This window comes from Peromyscus leucopus, chromosome 14 (assembly GCF_004664715.2).
Source record: "Peromyscus leucopus breed LL Stock chromosome 14, UCI_PerLeu_2.1, whole genome shotgun sequence".
NCBI classification, from domain to species: domain Eukaryota; kingdom Metazoa; phylum Chordata; class Mammalia; order Rodentia; family Cricetidae; genus Peromyscus; species Peromyscus leucopus.
In genome coordinates this window covers 69,602,680-69,624,255 of record NC_051075.1, presented here as the reverse complement: position 1 = coordinate 69,624,255, position 21,576 = coordinate 69,602,680, and the positions used below count along the sequence as shown (strand labels likewise).

General features: G+C 42.9%; 1 protein-coding gene across 1 annotated transcript; it reads right to left on the bottom strand.

The window, feature by feature from the left end:
* Positions 1 to 1,073: 1,073 nt before the first annotated feature.
* Ubr7 (ubiquitin protein ligase E3 component n-recognin 7) lies at positions 1,074 to 21,560 on the bottom strand. The gene is made up of 11 exons (XM_028888234.2): positions 21,207 to 21,560; positions 18,504 to 18,637; positions 18,009 to 18,069; positions 16,379 to 16,474; positions 13,622 to 13,675; positions 13,070 to 13,175; positions 10,605 to 10,813; positions 9,493 to 9,642; positions 8,643 to 8,805; positions 7,182 to 7,243; positions 1,074 to 3,122 (listed from the first exon to the last, which is right to left on the bottom strand). Exons 1-11 carry the CDS (start codon positions 21,354 to 21,356, stop codon positions 3,030 to 3,032), a joined length of 1,278 nt encoding a protein of 425 aa, XP_028744067.1. The 5' UTR covers positions 21,357 to 21,560; the 3' UTR covers positions 1,074 to 3,029.
* Positions 21,561 to 21,576: the final 16 nt, after the last annotated feature.

The following is a 21,576-nucleotide window of genomic DNA, read 5'->3' as shown; positions in this document are numbered from 1 at the left end:
CTAGGCTCTGAGGGGGCTGTATGTTTCTGTTTGCTGGCTGGTGGAAGCAGTGACCCTCTCCTCTCACCCTCCCTGATCCAAGTCCCCAGGTACCCTCGGCCCTGCTGCCACCTGCCTCGTCTGTTCTGTGTGATGTTGTCAGTGGACAAAGCTAAGCACTGTGTTTTCCTGTGAGATCACCTCCTGTCTCCATATATCACATGGGGAAGCTGGAGTGGAACCAGGCTTCCTATGAGGTTTAGAAAAACTTCCCTGGAACGGGTTGGATGTTGGAAAAGAATCAAATTCTTTTATGGAAGTCTTAAGTTAATTTACCAAACCAAGGGAGTGTCCCTCCATGTTTTGGTTAGAAGAAACAGAAATCAAGCTGGAACTGAACTGGAAGCTTCCTCTTGGCTACTATAGTGCCAGAGACTGTAGCTTAGTGGTGAAAACCCGTCATGTAGTCTCAGCTTCAAGGTGACATGATTATGACAATTCTGCTGGCTCCTGGCCAGGTTGGTTCCCCAGACAGTACTGACCGTCCAAAGGCCGGACTAGACCACTTCTTTGGCTTGCCTCCTCTGCTCCAGCTGTCCTCTAGGGGATTAGAACCAGTGTTCCTGGCACCAAAGGAGGACGCTTCCATCAGGGTATTAGCTACAGCAGCAGCTCAGGGATGGAGGATACTTCACCTAACTCACTGTGGTCATGTCATTCTCTTGACAGGGTCCATCACTGAACTTGGGCCTAGGCTGGCAGCCCCTACGACCCTCCTTTCCACCACCCACTGTGCTGGGGCTACAGGCGTGTGAGTACAACCATACTTAGATGTTTGGGATTTGAACTCAGGCAGCAAACTCTTAACCCTGTTGAGCGGTTCCCCCAGACCCAGGATCCATTTTATAGACTAGCAAACACAGACTGAACTGCCTCCAGTTTTGAACCAGGGCCCAGGATAGGAAAGCTGTGAGTAGACACTCAGGCTCAGTTTCTTATCACCAGTGATGGAAGCCGGGTAGATTTAAACAGGACCAGAAAGAGTCAAAAACAAACAACAACAACAAAAACCAGGACCTAGAACAATCAGAAAATCAACTATTTTAAATTGGTTTAATTTGGATTTTACAGAAACCTGATTGAAATATAAGTCCAGTAGTAATTTCTACAAAAATGTACATACAATGCCAGAATTCCTTAAAAGTAACTAGTATCACATTTTTGTTTTGCATAAAACATGCATTAATATCAACTGCGACATGTTGGCCCAAACCATCTCTACAAGAAGAGATAGCCCAAGTCAGTAAGAAAACTAGTTGTGAACAGGTACAAAAGGAGGTTGTCTGGTGAAGTGGAGAGCCTTTCTTGACAAGCCCTTCAGCACTGGGGTCTGTACTGCTGCTGCTCACTAACTATGCCAAGCCTTGGCTCTGACCTGCCCCAGGCAGACAGGAATGTTTTGGTAGTAAGTCAGACATCTGGGAAGATACAAACTTTGAGGACATGATGGAACATGGAAGTGCAACTCTCAAGTTCAAAATATCCTCAGATTTGGAAGATCCCCAGGTTGTAGGCACCTGGGGTTTTTAACTGAGCCCTCACCAGGAGTCTAGCTCAGTGCATTACAGGCATTGCCCACAGCCTGGAACCTTCCAGCTCCGAACATCTGTCTTCACAGGCCCTGTCATTAGGAGGCTGCAGGCTACAGCACAGGAGCCATGCCATTTCCCAAGGCCTTATTTGTAGGCTCTTTCATCTTGCCCAGGAATTGGCAAGCATTCATGCAAACAATTGCTGCACACACGTAAAAACATCCACACCAACATGTGGCTTAAAATGCCTTTAATGTACCTCACAGTGTGCTAGGAAAGACCCTGTTCCTCTCAAAGGGGCAACTTAGGGCTTTGTAGATCAACAGATGTTTTCCACAAAGACTAAGGGAACTTTTAAAAGGCTTCCCTCAAACACTGAGTTTTATAAAGCAATCCATGAGGATCTTCAGACTTCATTCAGGAGGGGAGTAGCTGTGCACACTGTTTCCATACAAAAACTCACCCACCATGCGTGCAGCTGAGGGCTTTGTCTGGAATCTTCGGTCCCTCTTCCAGGGCAGTGGCACCGCCCCACTCACCACCAAGGTCAGTCAGTATCTTTGCCTTCAGCAGATTCAAGGGGAAAAAATAACTTATTGGGGTTCCAATAACAATTTCCTAACAGAACAGTATCAAAATAGGTCCATTTTTAATATATGCTTATGCATATCCCTGATATTGTAAGAAACCAGAGGACTCTGTAAAGCACCCACATGTCACAGGTGGGATCTGGTCATTTTAGGCAGCAGCAAAGGGATTTAGATATGGGTGGATTCCCTGGAAGCTCTGGGAGCATTACAGTACTAACGCTGATGTCTGAGTGCCCAAAGAACGGTGGTGAAATTCACAACAAAGGCTTGCTTCCTCAATCCTGCCATGAGTCAGCCTCCCTGCTTACAACAGATATCAACACCAGAACACCAGTCCTGGTGCTCTGAAGGCTGGTCCAGAGAAAGTTCCCAAATCCCTTCAAGTCATGACCAAACCTCAGAAAGCAGTGAGGACTTGAAGAGCAGGCTTGAGGAAGCCATGACCCAAGGCACCGTGATCATGAGGGCAGAGGGATGGTTCCCCCACAGAGGTTTGGGCTGACAGGAAGAAAACCTGCAAGACAGAGAACACCCAGAAGGCAACAGCTCTGTGGACACACATTTGGGAGTCATGGAACAAATTGCTAAAAAAGAAATCAATTTGCTTTCTCAAGATCAAACTTCTTAAAACATAAGCAAAACCCTGGGTATCCTGGACAGGAAAGCTGAAGTCTGTGGAATGAGGAGCATCTGGCTGAGTCATTGAGGAAGCTTGTTGAGACACCAGCATAAACACTGTGGCTGCTGTTAAGGAGAAGGGAGCTTGAGGCCACAGGAGGATGGGAAGGGGACCAAGTGTGACACAGGTCTCTTTATTCCGGAACAGTGGCATTTTCATGGACCTGAATGAGGAGCACGGCGCTCCGCTCTAGCTGCAGTAATACTGCAGCCCATCCACTCTCCTTCTCTTTTTTGATTGAAATTCTTCAAAGAACTGCTGAATGTCCTCTCTCTTAACAACCTGTTGATGAAAAGCCAAGGTTTGAACAATAGCAACAAAAAGTCAAGAGCGCTCACAGGCAAGCAAAATAACTCCACTGGTTAATTCCAGAGCCAGAAAAGCTGGCCTGGTTGCAGCCTGTAATTCTAGTGTAGGAAGACAGCCACAAGTTCAAGGCCAGCCTGGGCTACATAATGAAACCCAGTTTCAAAAACCACAAAAACAAAACAAAAGAGAATTACAGGCGCCCCTCCACTCACCACAGGATTACATGTGGATAAGCTCCCTGCCATCTGGAACCATGTTGTACGCACCTAAGCAAGCCAGCACCAGAGCAGAGAACACAGTACACTATGCAGTGATCACAAGCTGTCACTGACAAAAGTGACAGATTTGTAACTCGGGGTAGTCTTAACTAAGTGACCACTGCTTTCCTTTCACAGAAGTGAGACAAATCCCAAGCCAAACCACATTTGACAGTGGCCTCTGCATCTAACTAGTTTGTAGTTAATAGCATCTTTTTACAGACATGCTCACTGAGGCCACAGAGTTATTGCACCACCTACCTCAGCTCCACATGGAAAATAATAAAAGTGGCACACATTTAACAGGGTAACTTGAAGATTAGCTAAGCTACTATGGTAGAAGCCTCCCTGCTTACAACAGATATCAACGCCAGAACACCAGTCCTGGTGCTCTGAAGGCTGGTCCAGAGAAAGTTCCCAAATCCCTTCAAGTCACGACTAAACCTCAGAAAGCAGTGAGGACTCGAAGAGCAGGCTTGAGGAAGCCATGACCCAAGGCACGGTGATCATGAGGGCAGAGGAGATGGTTCCCCCACAGATGCTTCACCATCAGAGAAGCAGCGCAGCCAGCCACTAGTTCTTACCTCTACGAAATCCTCAACCTAAAGAGAGTGAGTTCCTGTTTCCTTACACCTTATATACCTTTCTCTGCCCAGACATCACTTCCTGGGATTAAAGGTGTGTGCCACCACTGCCTGGCTGTTTCCAGTGTGGCCTTGAACTCACAGAGATCCAGACGATCTCTGCCTCCCAAGGGATAGGATTAAAGGTGTGTGCCACCACTGCCTGACCTCTATGTCTAATCTAGTGGCTGGCTCTGTCCTCTGATCCTCAGGCAAGTTTATTAGGGTACACAATGTATCACCACAATGCACGCCTTTAATTCCACCACTCAGGAGGCAGAGGCAGGTGGATCTTTTTGAGTTCGAGGCCAGCCTGGTCTACAGAGCAAGATCCAGGAAAGGCACCAAGGCTACACAGAGAATACCTGTCTCAAAAAAAAAAAAAAAAGAAGAAGAAGGAGGAGGAGGAGGAGGGAGGAGGAAGGGAGGAAGGAGGAGGAAGGAGGAGGAAGAAGGAGGAAGGAGGAAGAAGGAGGAAGAAGAAGAAGGAGGAGGAGGAGGAAGAAGGAGGAAGAAGAAGAAGAAGAAGAAGAAGAAGAAGAAGAAGAAGAAGAAGAAAAGGAAGAAAACACTATCTATCCCTTGGTACTGTGGTTGGAGACCTAAGTCCACACACATCAGAGTCAAATTCTGAATTCTGGATGCCTTCACTCGTGTTTATTTATTTACTAGGGGGAAGCATGTATACAGAGGTCACAGGACAACTTTCAAGTCAGTGGGTCCTAAGGAACAAACCCAGGCTGTCAAACATGATGGGCAGGTGCCCTTACCCACTGAGCCATCTCACTAGCTACCCAAATAATTAAAAAGAAAGTAATTATTACTTTGTGTGTATGAGTGTTTTGCCTGTATATATGTCTGTGTACCATGTGTGTTCAATGCCCACAGAAGCCAGAAGGTATTGGATCCCCTGGAACTGGAGTTCAGACAGTTATGAGCTGTCATGTGGATACTAAAAATCAAACCCAGGTCCACTGAAGAACAGCCTTCCTAACTGCTGAACCATCTTTCCAGCTCCCCAAATAATTGTCCCTACTTTAGAGAAAGGGTCTCATTATGTAGCCCTGGCTGTCCTGGAATCCACTAAGATCCACCTGCCTCTACCTCCCAAGTGCTGGAATTAAAGACATGCACCACCACCACACCTGGCCTGCTCCAAATAATTTTTTTTTTTAAAAGGATTTATTCATTTATTATGTATACAGCATGTATAACTGCACACCAGAAGAGGGCGCCAGATCTCATTACAGATGGTTGTGAGCCATAGATGGTTGTGAGCCACCATGTGGTTGCTGGGAATTGAACTCAGGTCCTCTGGAAGAACAGTCAGTGCTCTTAACCTCTGAGCCATCTCTCCAGCTCCCTCCAAATAATTTTTAAAATCACATTTTTCTGTTCTTTTAAATCATCACATCAGATACAAAATTTTCTCTGTATAAAATAGTTTCAAATTGTAAACTGAGAAATGTGTTACCTCTTTTTTTCTAACATGATTTGAGAAAGTGGGGGTGTATTCTCAGGTATGTGTGCCTGTGTGTACACACATAGCCCCAGGAGGATGTAGGTGTCCTGCTATACCACTTTGCCTGTATTCCCTTGAGGCAAGATCTCTCACTGAAGCTAGAACTAGCCAGCAGCCAGGAAGCCCCAGCAATCCTTGTCTCTGCCAGCCACTGCACTGGGGTGCAGGGGTGTGCAATCAGGTACAACCTTTTACATAAGTTTTGGGACTTAAGCTCAGGTCATGAGAGTTGCATAGCACAAGCTCTCACCTGCTAAGCCATCTCCACAGCCCCTCTAATGGGATTTTAAGATGGCATGATAAAATTAATGGAGAGCATGATGACCACAAACTACACCAAAGTCAGACTGTGAGCCTGGCTCTCTAAAACACCCTGAGAGTCTGGAGAATGATGAGGTTACAAAGGAGGCCAAAACACAGCTGTAACCCTTGGGATGTGAGCAAGCAGGGCTAGCTCTAAAAACCAAGAAAACGCAGCTGAGCACTGAGGCTACGACAAGTGAATCTCTGTGAGTTCCACGCTAGCCTGATCTACCAAGAGAGTTCCACACTAGCCACCACTACAGAGTGAGACTACCTCAACAAACCTGAACCATTTGGGACAAGACTCATTTTACAGAAGCAGCATCACAGCCTGTCTAGAAATCCATAGTATGACCTCTCTCATCCACCAGGCCCAGGACTGATTCCAAGAGGGCAGCAGGAGCACACCCCAAGGGCTTCACCCAGCTGCCTTTGATGCAAAGCAAAACCCTAACCACTGATAAAGATAGCCTCAAGCCATCACACACTCGAACAGTGAAGGCTAGAAGTACCCATACATTTATTCACAGCTCTATTTTTAAAGCGTTATCCATCTTACAGTCATGCTTACAGGCACAGACTCCTGTGAGCTGAAGACATGGCTCGGTGGCTAAGAGCACTGGCCGCTCTTGCAGAGGCCTGGGCCTGGTTCCCAGCAACCACAGGGTGGCTCACAACTGTCTACAATTCCAGTTCCAGGACATCCAACTCCCTCATCTGGCCTCCTTGCGGTACACATTCATACATAGAGGCAAACATTCATACACATAAAATAAAAATAAAATCTTTAAAAAAACAACAAGTACAGACTTACTAAGCAAGATAATGCTTCAGCCTGACAGGAGAGTCCTTCTAACTCTGGGCTTCTCAGAATCCTATTTTAACTGTCATCTGCCCGTCATCTCCGCCCCCCACAAGGATCTGAATCAGCAGATTCCTTCCAGTACTCCTCACTGCAGTCACTTGTCAGGCCCTGTGTGACTGTCCTGCCCGCATTCAGGGTGGTAAGGACTCTTGATGTTTCACTGGCCTGCCAACACCCCTGTAAGTAGGTTCTGCCTTAGACATGCAGCTCCTCTGCCAGGCATGGGGGTATACCCTTGTGATTCCAGCATTTGGGAGACTGAGACAGACAGCTGGAGAATTTGAAGCCAGACAAGGCTACACTGAAAAACCCTGTTTCAAAATACAAACAAAAACTTAAAAAAAAAAAAAAAAAAAAAAATCCCAATTCAATTTAAGGTGCACAATTTTTTAACTTTAAAGAAAACAAACAGTTTATTCAAAACTAACAAAGCTATGATTAAGATTCTTCAACTCAACATACCGTGCCTTCATCAGCAAATCTCTTCAGATAGTCTTTAAGTTCCGTTTTCAAATCATTGTATTCTAAATCAAAACAACAAAAAGTTCAGACAGGCCTTACACTTTAAAAACAAAACATTTGCTATTGATAGGCAAGTCTGTTAAGTTTACAGCAATGTTGTCTTAGTTAAAACCCAGAGAAACATGTTCCCCATTGATCTCAACTCTGGGCTTCTTTCATTTTGGTATCTGTGCGATGGTGACGCATGCCTTTAATTCCAGCACTTGGGAGGCAGAGGCAGGAGGATCTCTTGTGTTTGAAGACTTTGAAGCCAGCCTGGTCTACAAAATGAGTGCCAGGACAACCAGGGCCACACAAAAAACACTCTATTTCGAAAAAACTAAAAAAACAACAAACACAACCCAGAAATATCCTCACTCCATAAAAGCTTCTGTAAAGGGCTTCCTATTTCTCAGCAATCAAGCTCCCCCCCCCAACCCCCAGTAACCTTGGACAGGTCAGACAGCTTTAAACCAAGGGCTCAAATTTACACATACTAGCATAGCTGAGAATCTCTTAAACACAGCCCCTATCACTGAAAAACTTTTAAAAGGATCTCAGAGTCTCTGTCTATCTGTCTGTCTGTCTGTCTCTCTCTCTCTCTCTCTGTCTGTCTCTCTCTGGGGGGTGTGTGTGTGTCAAGGAACAGTGTTATATGCACATGAAAACATCATAATGAAGCCTATTGCTTATATACCAACTAAGAAAAAACTTGAAAGTTTTTAGTCTAATAAAGGCAAAAAAAATTAATTGGTTACAAATAAAAGAGAAATTTATAAAGCCAATGTTATAAAAGGGACACAAGATCATGGACTCCAAGTGTAAAATGACCAAGACTGAGACACTGATCTCACCAGAGCATGCTGGGGCTTAGGGACATTTCCCCTTCTAACAGTTTCCTGTGAACCACTCAAGCAACCCTGAGAGACATCTCAAAAAGCTGTCAATACTTCCCAAGGTAAGATAGAATGCTCAGTGAAAATTACTTGAGAATGATGAAACATTTCTCTATTATTCTGTGTTCAGGTATCTACCCTTAATTAAAATAGTACATGCTCTAGTTTGTTTGTTTCTCTTTTGAGACAGGGTCTCTCTACATAGCCCTGGCTGTCCTGGATCTCACTATGTAGACCAGACTGGCCTCAAACCCACAGAGCTCCTCCTGGCTCTACCTCCCCAACTGCTGGGATTAAAGGTCCACCACACCTGGCAACACTGTGGTCTTAAACATTATTCTAGCATGAAATACAAGTGAGCTGTTGGTAATAGCAACTAACTAACTATTCAACATATTAAAAAATCAAACTAGCTAAAGGTCTACTCGACAATTCTAATTTTAATTTTCATTGCATAAAGATGGAAACATGTTGATTATCTACATTTTTTCTGAATAGAGAAGGAAACCTTATGAGCAGTATTTACCACAAATGAGCTCCACTTGCTGGACCCTGTTCATGCTGTTCAGGGTGTCCATTAAAGGGTCTCTTCTATCAGTTGCCTGCTCACTCTTGCCTTTGTTCTCATAAGCCAAAACTGTATCATATTCATCTGTCAGGAACAGGACATCTAGTTCCCTATACATTTTCTTTAAAACAAACAAACAAACAAAAATCAATCTCCCCCTTAGAATGTCATTTTCAGAAAGTCAAATTCAGGAGAATAACTAACAACTTTATTCATCTTTAAATTGACACCTAGAAAACTGAATTTCAAAGCTGTCTGGTGAATTTATACTTTTGGCCCAGATCTTTTTCAGAAATCTTCGGACTTCCACAGGACATTTGGTCTATGTAGTCTGAATTTCAAATCTACTAGTTTACCAATTTTCAAGCTCTTAGGTTTCTGAGCCATTCTATAGCTCAAAGAAAAGAACTTATGGGTTTTCCTTTTATTTATTTTGTGTGCATGGGTATTTCACCTGCACATATGTCAGTCACTACATGCAGGCAGCGCCCACAGAGGCCAAAAGCAGCTATCAGATCTGGAACGGGAGTACAGACTCCGTGAGGCACCATGAGGGTGCTGGGAACTGAACCTGGGTCCTCTGTAAGAGCAGTATGCAATTCTTACCCACTGAACCCTCTCTCCAGCCACAGGATTGGTGTTTTCTACTGAAACTTGGTAGAAAGTATCACATAATTCTGATTTTCCTCTACAAGAACTCAGTCTACAAGTGTGGCTTTATATATATGGCCCACAGGAAATTCAGTGTCCCCTGAATTCCTCTATAAATCCATGAATAAATTGTGCAGTGCATAATCTGCGAACTCACCATACAGTCTTGGCAGGTGCACAACCTGCTGCGCCAGTTCAGGGGCCAATAGGTGGCAGCATCCGCCTTTACAAACTGCTTAGCCTGGAGCTCCACAAGTCTGCAGCCAGACTGCACCTCAGTTTTGGTGTTTTCCTTCTTAAACACTATCTGAAATAAAATGAAGTTCTGAAATTTGAGTTCTGTATTTTTAAGTTTAAAAAACCATATTTTGTTCTTATGTGTATGGGTGTTTTGCCTGCATGTATGTCTGTGTACCATGTGCATGCCTGGTACCTGGGTGGCTAGAAGAGGACATCTGATTCCTGGGACTGGAGTTACAGATAGTTGTAAGCTACCATGTGAGTTCTGGAAGCTGAACCCCATCTTCTGGAACAGCAGCCATTGCTTTTTCCCCCTCTTTTTACATTTTTATTTATTTATTTATTTTCCTATTATCAGCTTGATAAAGTATAAATTCTCATCCTAATAGTGAAATGTTTGATTGAGGCTTGCCCAGTACTTGAGTAAAGCCACAGTCATCCTAGGGTCCCTTTGCTTTATAGCCTCCCTGGTTCTGTGGGTTGCAGTCTGATTGTTCTTTGCTTTATATCTAGCAGCCATTGCTTTTAACCAGTGTGTGTGTGTGTGTGTGTGTGTGTGTGTGTGTGTGTGTGTGTGTGTGTGTTTTAAGGAAGGCCATTAACATTCAAGTGTCTTCCTCAATTTCTCTAATTTAATTCTGAAACAGGGTCTCTCACTGAACCTCATTAATTGGCTAGAATGTCTGTTAGCCAACTCCAGGGATCCTCTCATCTCCAGCTTCCGAGCACTGGGATACAGGTGCACACTATACCAGACTTTGTTGCCATGGTATCACTATGAGACAGGGTATCACTATGCACCTTGGGTTAACCTGGAACTTGCTATGTAGACTAGGCTAGCTTCAAACTCACAGAGATCTTCCTGCATCTGCCTCTTAAGTGCTAGGATCAAAGATGTGTCCATCATGCCCAGCATGTCCATTTTACTTTACATGGGTACTAGAGGCCTAAAGTCCTCACAACTGTATCACAAGCACTTTACCCTAGCCTTAGTTTCACTTCGTATGTGGCTTAAGTTTCACACACTACCTGGCCGACAGACTCAGAACTAGAGCTGGTACATGGCTCATTATTCTGCTCAGCTTTAACTTCCTTGCCAGCATTCTTTCCATGTTCTGGAACATCCTCTTTTTGGGTGTTATCTTGGTGGCCTCCATTTTCAGGCTTGATAACCTCTTGATCACCCACGCCATCAACATTCAGCAGTAGCCCATCATCTTCAGCACATACTCTGGTGACTGTGGGTTCAACAAACAAACACACACAGGTGTATTGGCCTCTCAGATCAAGAAATCACATTCTGCTAAAATATCTTGGACTAGGAAAAAAGGCAGCCTGAGTCTCTGTAATAACAAGAAAGGAATTAGCACTACTTTTTAATATTATGCCTGCCTAACCCAAATAAATGGTTCATTAAAAAATATTAGTCACTACATAAGCACTTATAAAGAATACACTATAGTTGTTAAAAGAAGGGCTAACTAAACAAACAAGGCAGTAGGAAAGGATTTAACTAAAAACAGGAAAAAGACAGTTCTGGAAAACACAAGTGTTTAGTTGGGAGGAGGGAGTCAGAAAGGATGGGTCTAGAGCCAGACAGCAAAGGAGCTAACGGTGGGTGACCGGCTTGCAGTCCAGGGTAAAGCACCCACTAGGCAGAGAAAGCATGAGATCAGCCTGGGTGACCTCAAAAAACAACCAGACAGAACTGGGAGTGGCTCAGAAGACAGCTCTTGCCTAGTATGTGTGAGGGTCTGGGTTTGATCCATACAAACAAAACAAAACAACTAACCTGCCAAAAGCAAAAAAGAAAACCCAGTGGGAAATACACATAGCTCAAGTGTCTGCAGGAAACTGAGTGTATCTGGAAAAAGAATGAACAGAAAGGCTGTGACTGTGAAACCAGTAGGAAGAGATCTTAGGCATAGCTATGCCGCTTGTAGCTTCTAGGGTCAAAGTCCGTAAAAATGAGGACTAGAAATTTAGATGGCACAGCAGAAAACATGTCGGTTGTAAGTAGCACACCTGACAACCCCTCAGCATGATAGCTTTGTGGGTGTTTCCTTTTGTTTTCTTTTTATAGCTTGTGTTTTTATTCCATTTCCTGGTGTGTAACCCACATAGCATGCTGTTTTCCCATCTGCTACAGGTGGGGTACATACACTTTGCAAAATACTTATGCTAAAAGTCAACCTTCAGTGCTGTGGGATGTCTTTCTGTATGCTGTGAATATGGGTGGCTCCTACTGCCTAACAAATAAAGCTGTTTTGGCCTATGGCAAGAAAGCTTACAGCCAGGCAGGAAATCCAAACAGAGATAGAGAGAGAAGGGCAGAGTCAGGAGAGACACCAGCCCATCGCTGAAGGAGCAACAAGACGCCAGCAGACCGGTAATGCCATGGCCATGTGGCAACATACAGATTAATAAATGGGTTAATTTAAGATGAAAGAGCTAGTTAGCAAGAAGCTAAAGCCATAGGCCATACAGTTTGTAATTAATATAAGCCTTCATGTGATTATTTTATAAGCGGCTACAGGACTACTATGGGTGGGAGAGATTTGTCCATACTACTAGGCAAGGCAGGACCAGAGAAACATCTGGCTACACTCCATTGCAGTAGTATTAAAAGGTCGGGCCTTTACAAGGTGATTAGAGCCAGGAGGTGGTGACATAGGCCTTTAATCCAAGCACTCCAGAGGCAGAGGCAGACCAATCTCTGAGTTCAAGGCCAGCCTAGCTGGTCTACAGAGTGCGTTCCAGGACAGCCAGAGCTACAGAGAGAAACCCTGTCTCGAAAATACGCCCCATCCCTACCCCAAAAGGTGACTATAAGTAGGGCCTTTCCTCATAACTGCAATTAGTATTCCTAGAGAATACTAGAGAGCCTGTATGCTCTCTCCATGATGTGAGGACACACAGGAAGTGTATGAACAATGGCCTTCATATCTGGCACCCTGACCTTTACTGTAATATTTATCTATTATTGATAAATCTAAGGCATGTTACAACCCAAGAATTATGATGCCACCCCCTTCAAAACATATCTTACATTTAGTTACTTACTTTAGTTCTATTTATCCTTCAAAGCCCCATGTAAATACTTTCTCTACCTCTGGTTGTATCAATACTCTGCATCATAGCATTCAAGTTCACATTTGTTCTTAGTAGGCTCTCACCCAGTCTAAAAGCACTGTGTAGAGAAGGGACGTAGCTGGATGTTTTCTAGATCTCCCTCAAGTCCAGTTAAAAATAACTGCGAAAACTAGTTGTTCTTCCAGAGTCCTGAGTTCAATTCCCAGCAACCACATGGTGGATCACAACCAACCATAATGAGATCTGGTGCCTTCTTCTGGCCTGCAGGCATACATGCTGACAGAACACTGTATATATAATAAATAAATCTTTAAACAAAATAACTGCTAAAAATTCTGGGTTGAAGACACACATTTCACAACTACAAATTTGTGTCACATCAACCTCACAGAAACACTTACCTGCCAACTGGGCAGCATAAGCCCACAAGAAAGAACAGCGTTTCATACAAGCCTGGCACACCATCTCTTGGAAATCCCCACTCTCAGGGGGAATGGCACCAAGATGCTGTGGATATAGAAAACCAGATGTTTCCTGTGATCTCCAAGTTCTCTAGAACGCCTGTTGTTTTATAAACAGATATTGTAAAAGTACACTGATCATGTTTTTAATCAAAGGAAATGTAAAATAAAACAGAAGAATATTTTTTTTGAGACAGGGTCTCACTGTGGTAGTCCTGGCAGACTTGGAAATTATTACATAAACCAAACTGGCCTTGAACTCACAGCAAATCTGCCAGTCTCTGCCTCCGAGCACTAGGATTAAAGATGTGTTCTTTGACCCAGTGAGCCATTTCCCAGCCCCATTTATTTATTTTTGAGACACAGTCTCAAGTAGCTGAGGGTAGCCTTGAACTCCTGATCTTTCTCCCTCCACCCACCAAGTGCTAGAATGATAGGCATGTACCATCATGCCCCATGGGACACATCTTAAAAGGTCAAAGTATTCCTTACCCTGCCATGGAACCAGTCTTCACAGACCACACACTGAATCATCTCATCTGGAACCTAACAAAAGAACATTTTGTAATGATTGTTTTGAATTCTAGGGCATGGAAGTAAATATGACCCACAGTAGAACTAGATATTAAGTTATTCTCTAGCAACTCTGAGAAATCCATCCATGTGAGAGCAGTCAAGAGGACAAATCCATTCTCCATAAAGTATTTGCAGTTATCAAAATTCCTTCCTAGCCAACACTAGAAAAATCACACACACAGATTATGTAGAGGATAATTTTCCTTTATCTTAGGCTTTCATACCAACTAGATAACATTCTAATGTTTTCTGTCACTTTACTGTGGTAGTTTAAGAGGTAAAAACAAGAAATAAATAAATAGGACACTCAATAGAAGAGCACTTTTGTTTGTTTTCTTCTTTCTGTCTCTCAATTTATTTCTTTTTTAGGGGAGAGGGAGTCTTTTGTTTCAAAAGTGCTATAAGAAATATTTTATTCCATTCTTAAAATTATCCAGTTTTAAGAGATATTTATTAAAAGATACTTTTAATTTCCCCTTTATATGATTTGGTTCAATAATTATGGTCCCAGATGATTAGAAAGATGGAAGTTAATTCCTCTACAACACAAAATACCCTTGCAGATCTGTAAATACACAAACAAAACATTAAGGAGATGGAAAGCCAGTGCAGAGATCATTACAGATATGCCTCTAACTTATAGGAAGCTGAATAATTTCATTCACAAGCAGGAAAAAGAAAATCCTCCCCCCCCAAGACAAGGTCTCTCTGTGTAGCCTTGGCTGTCCTAGAACTCACTGTAGACCAGGCTGGCCTCAAACTCACAGAGATCCACCTATCTCTGCCTCCCAAGTGCTGGGATTAAAGGTGTGCACCACCAACCACCACCACCACCACCACCACCACCACCACCACCACCACCACTTAGCTAAAGAAGTCTTAAAAGATCCAATTTTAGGGCTGGGGAGATGACTCAGTGGTTAAGAGTACTTGCTACTCTAGCAGAGAATTTGGTTTGTTCCCAGTACCCACATGGTGACCGACAACTTCAGTTACAGGGGATCTGAGGCCCTGTTGACTCTCCACGTGCATCAGATACCCACTTGGTACACATACACAGGCAAAACACTCATACAATAATTATAAAACATTGCCATATAACATGGCAAGATTTTTTTTTTAATCTTTTGAGACATGGTCTCTCTTATATAGACCTGGCTGTCCTGGAACTCACTCTCTTTAGAGTGCTGGGATCTCTAACTCACAGAGATCCACCTGCCTCTGCCACATGAGTGCTGGGATCAAAGGCATGCACCACCACCACTGAGCAAACATGGCAAGATTTTAAAGGATTAATAATATATAGGGTTGATAAGACTTAAGAAAAATTGCCAGGAGATCCTACCACTTGAAGCCAAGTTTGAGGCCAGACAGGGCGACATAATAAGACCCAGATTTTCTTTTTCACCAAGATGGCACTAAAAGCAAAGGCCTTGAAAGCCAAGGAAGCAGTGCTAAAAGGCGTCCAGTGCCACAAAAAGATCCACATGTCACCCACATTCTGGTGGCCCAAGAACCCATGGCTCCTAACACAACCTAAATACATTCAAAAGACAGGAAAAACAAGCTTAACCATTATGCCACCATCAAATTCCTCCTGACCACTGAATCAGCCATGAAGACAGGAGACAACATACTTGGGTTCACTGTGGATGCCAAGCCCAACAAGCACCAAATCAAACGGGCTGTAAAGAAACTCTATATTAATGTGGCCAAAGTCAATACCCAGATAAGGCCTGACTGAGAGAAGGCCTATGTTTAGTTGGCTCTTGATTATGATACTCTGGATGCAGCCAACAAAATTGGGATCATCTAAGCTAAGTCCAGCTGGCTTATTCTTAATACACACATTTTTTTTCCCCACCATTAAAAAAAAAAAAAAAAAGGCCCTGTCTCAAGAAAACAAAACACACAGAAAAAGAAAAAGACAATCAAAATATTATCATCAGCTGAATGCTTTTGGTAGACATGATCACAATGTAAATACAAATGCCCTTGGACCCACCAATGCTATGCTTTTCTATAACACCTAGAGTGCTATAGAAGTGTGCACCTATGGATGTTCACTGAAGGCTTTATAGTGAGTCTGGACAGTGCCACTCTGCTACAGGCATTAGGCTAACTGACGCCAGCAGCTACAAGGTTGACTTTCATTTGTTTTCTCCTCTTTTGTTTTGGAGACAGTGCCTCCCTATGTATCCCTAGCTGGCATGGAACTTGTTATGTGGGTCAGGCTAACCTTGAACTTGTGACTGTATTTGAGCCTCTATTTCCTAAAACTAAAGGCACCAGTTACCACACCCAGCTAGATTTATATACTGTTCACTGTGGAAGGTGATCTATGACACACTGGTGAAAAACAGCTAGTTGCAAAAGTGAATGCACAAAATAATTCTGGGATTTTGCTTACACTGTCATTTAAATTTAAAAAGAAGCCTATTTGCATATTTAATTTTTTCCATAGAGGAAAGAAACTGTTATTTCTTAGAAGATATCTGAGGATGGAATAGACAAGTGAGAAAGGAATTTTTGCCTCAAGAAAGTCCTCTCCAATATTTTATTTCTATGATATTCAAATGAGGGGGGAAAATCCAAAATAAACAGCAGCAACAAAACCCCAGTTCAGTTCTATAGAAGTTTGAGAGCCATATTTTAAACTTCTGATTCTCTTACCTCATCTTCAGGATCGGGGTAAGGTCTCTTACAAATGCAGTATAATCCAAAAAAGTTGTCATTGTACTTATTGCAAGAATTTACCTTTGATTTGTCCTGAAAGAGAATACATTTCAGTACATATTATAGTCTAACATTAGGCACAATCTCATACATCATAAAATGTATACATTTAAGAAATCTCTAAATTAAATAGTAAAAGAAATGTCTAAAAAAAAAAAAAAAAAAGAAATCTCTAAATTAAATATTTCCTTCAAACTAGTCATAAACTTTCAAGTCAGAAGGAAAAAAATTAATTCTAGAAATATTTTTTTCAAGTTACATAGACAGAAAACACCTTGTTTTCTCTATCTTCTTTGCAGCAATTGGGGGAAATTTATTTAATATACTCATACAACAAAACAGAGATCAAAATTAATCATGACACTGGCCTGGGACTTCCAGACACATTTTTTTAATTATGTTTTGAGACAGGGTTTCTCTGTCCTGGAACTTGAGTGGGCTGGCCTCAAACTCACAAAGAATTCACAGAGATTTGCCTGTCTCTGCCTCCCCAATACTGAAATTACAGCTAAGTACAACTATGTTTGTCTTCACCTTTTTTGGGGGGAGGCTTGGGGGGTTAGGGAGAGTTTCAAGACAGGGTTTCTCTGTGTAGCACTGGCTGTTCTGGAACTCACTTTTGTAGACCAGGCTGGCCTCAAACTCAGAGATCCACCTGGTTGTGCCTCCTGAGTGATGGAATCAAAGGTGTGGGCCACCACCCAGCTCTATTTTTTTTTTTAGATTACTTTTTATTATTTTTAAGTGTGTGTGTGTGTGTGTGTGTGTGCGCGCGTGCGCGCGCGTATGTGCACATACATGAGTGCAGGTGCCTGTAGCTAGGTAGTTTTAAGCCATCAGAGATGGGTGCTGGGAAGTGAATTCAGGTCCTTTGGAAGAGCAGTACATACTCTCAACTGCTGAGCCATCTCTCCAACCCTCAAGACATTTCTTTAAATGCAAGTAAGAAAGGTAAGACATTCAAGTTATTGGGGGCAAAAAGGAGGAAAATTGTCAAAAATTAATCATAAAGAGAAAAGATGGAGGTTTTAGCAATTATTAATGAACAATGTGCCATTCTCCTTCCTTTCTCGTTCATCAGAAATTTTCCTACAACTTTTCTGAAAGCATAGTTTTGTTTTGCAGACTCTTACCAGTCACATGCTTTGCTCTAAAAGTCTCAGCATGCATGGATGATCACAATAAACAAAACTCAACCAGCTTAAAGAACATTTCCCAGAACTTTAACATTAACTGCACTGTAAATTGTAGACTCTCAACTGGCTAAAATAAAAGTAAAATACTCAAGACTAAATATTTTGCTTTTTACACTTTGGTAAATACCAACCTTAGCTCTTTTAAGTGCATTTTTAAAAAAGATTTATTTTTATTTATGTGTGCATACACATATGTGTGTATTCAGGTGTCTACAGAATCCAGAAGAGTTGGAGCCCTTGGAGGTGGAGTGACAGGTAGCTGTAGATGCTGACCACTGAGCTGGGTCCTTGAAAGAGCAGGACATACTCTCAGCTGTTAAGCCATCTCTCCAGCCCCTGCTCAAGTACATTTAATCACAGTGCTTACTTACAGGAAATAATTTGCATTCCAAATTTTTAAACTTGCTGTTTCCACAATCACAACGAAAATTTCTATTAAGGAAAGAGGAAGAACATATATTTAAGTTTTCTTTTAAAATTAACTACTCTTAAAATACCAATCACAGTTTTCATTTCTGATTCGTTTCTAGAATTTAAATGGCCTTTTTGATGTTTGTGTATCTTATTTGAAGTTTTCCAACAAAAGCAACAAAAGACTGCAATTCTGGACATCGCTATAAATAAAAAAAAAAATCTTTATCACTCTCACACATACAAACAAATGAAATAACAAAAGGAAAAGATGAGTAGTGTGAGCTAGTAACCATAATTAAATTTTGAAAGGCCTATGGAAAAACCATTCCCTCCCATTTTTATTAAATGTTACCAACACACAACTACTCTGAATGAAAAGCAAAATTAAGTAGGCATTGTGGTTGCAAAAGAATCTAAACATTTAGAAGATATTTGGCAAAAAACTGCCTTACCTTTTTGTGTATAGTTCAAATAGTTTATGACTTCCATGGCATTCATAACTGCAAGCTAGACAAATTCCTGCAGGTTCTTCTCCCTCTGGTGTGCATGTACTGCAGGCATAGAGTGCTTGTCTCTTCACTGAGCCCTAAATGATCAGCCCCATCCCCCCAAAAAAGAGGTAAAAGAGAAAAAGAAAATGTACTTATGCAACAAACGACCAAACACCATTACAAATTCCAGATCTATACTGATGCCTGTTTTTATGTAATTTTTTTCTTACAGCAATAGGAAGTTTAAATCTGTGAATAAACTGATATTTTTAATCATTTAACACATGAAAATAAAGGTGAGTTTACATAGGTTTAAGAGAATAATACCACATTTTTAATTTTAGAAAATGCTTATAATTCCACCAAAGAGGAAAAATCAATACATAAAAATAATCATTTTAATCTGGAGGGAGATAAATGGGAAAACATTTAGGAGAGTATAATAATGATGCCCACTACTTACTGTCAAGTAATGAAGACTAAAAAAGGGAAAGTGTATTCAATAGAGAGAAGTGTTTAAAAGCAATGGATATACAAAGTATACAGATATTCATAATACTATTCCTTAAAGTTATCTGTAAATTTAAAGTATTTAAAAATTAAAAGTTAGCCGGGTGGTGGTGGCGCACGCCTTTAATCCCAGCACTCGGGAGGCAGAGCCAGGCGGATCTCTGTGAGTTCGAGGCCAGCCTGGGCTACCAAGTGAGTCCCAGGAAAGGTGCAAAGCTACACAGAGAAACCCTGTCTCAAAAAATAAAAAAAAATAAAAAAAAATAAAAAAAAATAAATAAATAAAAAATTAAAAGTTGAAGAAAAAACAGCCACAACTTAAGAAATTTTGGTAACGGGGCACATGACTCTCCAGAGAGGGGATTACAAGCACACATCAGCATGACTGGCTTCCTGTGGTTTGTGGGGATGGGGCACAGATCTCATGCTTGTGCAGAAAGCACTTTGCTGAGCCCTCTTTCCAGCCCAACTATACAAATGTCTATTTCACTTCAACACAAAAACTGTAGGGCCGGTGAGGTAGCTCTGTGAGTAAAAGCACTGGCTATGTAAGCCTAGAAACCTGCATTCCATCTCTAGAACCCACACAAAGGTGGAGTAGACAACTGATTCCACAAAGTTGTTCTGAGATGTCTGCACATGTTCTATGGTACACACCCCCACACACACCAGTATATATATATTTTTTTAATTACTGAATCAACTTGAGGTTAGAGAGATGGATCAGAGATTAAGAGCACATACTGCTCTTGCAGAGAACTAGCTCTGAGTTCCCAGTATCCATGTTGGGCAGCTCACAACCCCTTGTAACTCCAGCTCCAGGGGGATCAGATTCCTCTGGCCTCAAGGGCACCTACACTCATACATATACCCACACAAATAATTAAAAAATAAATCTTAAAAAAAAAAACTGTCTGTACTTCTAGAGATATGACTGTTAAAAACAAGAACAAACTTAAGACCAGGCTTTTAACCCTAGCACTTGGGAGAAAGGTGGATCTCTGTGAGTTCAAGGCCAGCCTGGCCTACATAGTGAGCTTCAGAACACATTGCAATTCTGTCTCAAAAATAAAACAAAAAACGTTAAGCCAGGCATGATGATTCACACTTGTAATCCCAGCAGTACTTGGAAAGTGAAGGCAAGAGAATCAGGAATTCAGGGCAAGTCTGGTCCTACCTAAAACCCTATCTCCAACAAAAAAAATTTTTAGTTAATACATTTTATAAAGATAATGGTATTAATAAACAGCTCAAACACTGACTTAGGACCTTCCTTTCCTTCTTCCAAGGAAGTGGGGAGTGTTTTAGTGGTGATTCTTTGAACACCATCTGCCACTGACCATCTGCGCCTATTTCTGGGATACAAGGTTTATTCAACAATCCAACAATTTTGCAGCGCAAACCCAAGTTGGTTAACGAAGACAATATTATGACTTCAGTCCACACCACACAGTAACTCCCAAGTCCCTTCTCCTCTTCCCCAGTCTTCCACTCCACCCACGGGCATGGTTATTAGCCTGTTTCCTTCCACCAATTCTCATCCTGTTAGTTCCTTCCTACCCACCCTTCTCCACTTTTGTACTTAGATGTATGAGATGCGTCACGAAACACTACATCACAGGCCCTCAAATTCTTGTTCACAAGGTCGCACAAACGCCAAACAGAATCCTTTTCTCCTCCCTTGGCTTTCCAGGGTCACATGATGTTTTGGTTCCGATCTACTCCGGAGGGAATGGGGGTGTCACATGGCACATACACACGGAACTTAACCGAAAAAAGCACTGGCTAGCAGGAGCGTCGAGAAGCCTACCCTCACGGGCAGCCTTTCAAATCCAGCCCTCTTTCCTTTAACTCTACTTTTCCCCATCTGGTGCCTAATTAACATTCTTTAAGGGTGGGATAAGTGGGGCGACGAATATCTGGGTTTGAGAGGTCACGAGGATGAGCTAGCTCGTGGAAAGCAGGCCGACAACGAGGACAGAGCTGCGGCTCCAGGACCGGAGCCCGCAGAGTACCGCCGGCCGGGCGGAGGATGATGAAAGGGCAGCAGGGCTGGGGCTGTGGAAGCCCAGGGTGGAGGGCCGCCCCGGAGCCCGCCCGGCCGCGGCCGGCGGGAAGCTGGCAGAGCGGCGGGAGCAGCCGGGCCGCGCGCACCTGCGAGTAGGAGCACTTCTCCGAGTCGCTGCCGCCCAGGACAGCGCACGCCTCGTTCTCCAGCTCCTCGTCCTCCTCGAGCACGTCCACCAGCGACACCACGGGCTCCAGCTCCGCCTGGCCGCCGGCGGGGCTCTCGGCTCCGGCCATCCTCAACTGTCACAGAGCTCGGCTGCGCGGCCCAGGCGGAGGCGGGAAAAGTGACCGCCAGGGGCGTCGTGAGAAGGCGGGGCCTGGGCGCCAGGCAGCCAATCCCAAGGAAGGAGACGGAAGGAAAATGGGCGGGGCGGATCCCGGGAATCGGAAGTCATTCCTTTTACCCGCCTCTCTCGCCCGCCCCGGCCGCGGGGTGGCTTCCGCTTCCGGGTGG

What these genes read in the sequence shown, in the direction of transcription:
- Ubr7 (XM_028888234.2), bottom strand. Translation starts at nt 21,356, where the DNA reads ATGGCCGGAGCCGAGAGCCCCGCCGGCGGCCAGGCGGAGCTGGAGCCC. An exon ending in AGAAGTGCTCCTACTCGCAG is followed by an intron (nt 18,638 to 21,206) that starts GTGCGCGCGGCC and finishes CTGATCATTTAG; the next exon opens with GGCTCAGTGAAGAGACAAGC. An exon ending in TTTGAACTATACACAAAAAG is followed by an intron (nt 18,070 to 18,503) that starts GTAAGGCAGTTT and finishes TTTCCTTAATAG; the next exon opens with AAATTTTCGTTGTGATTGTG.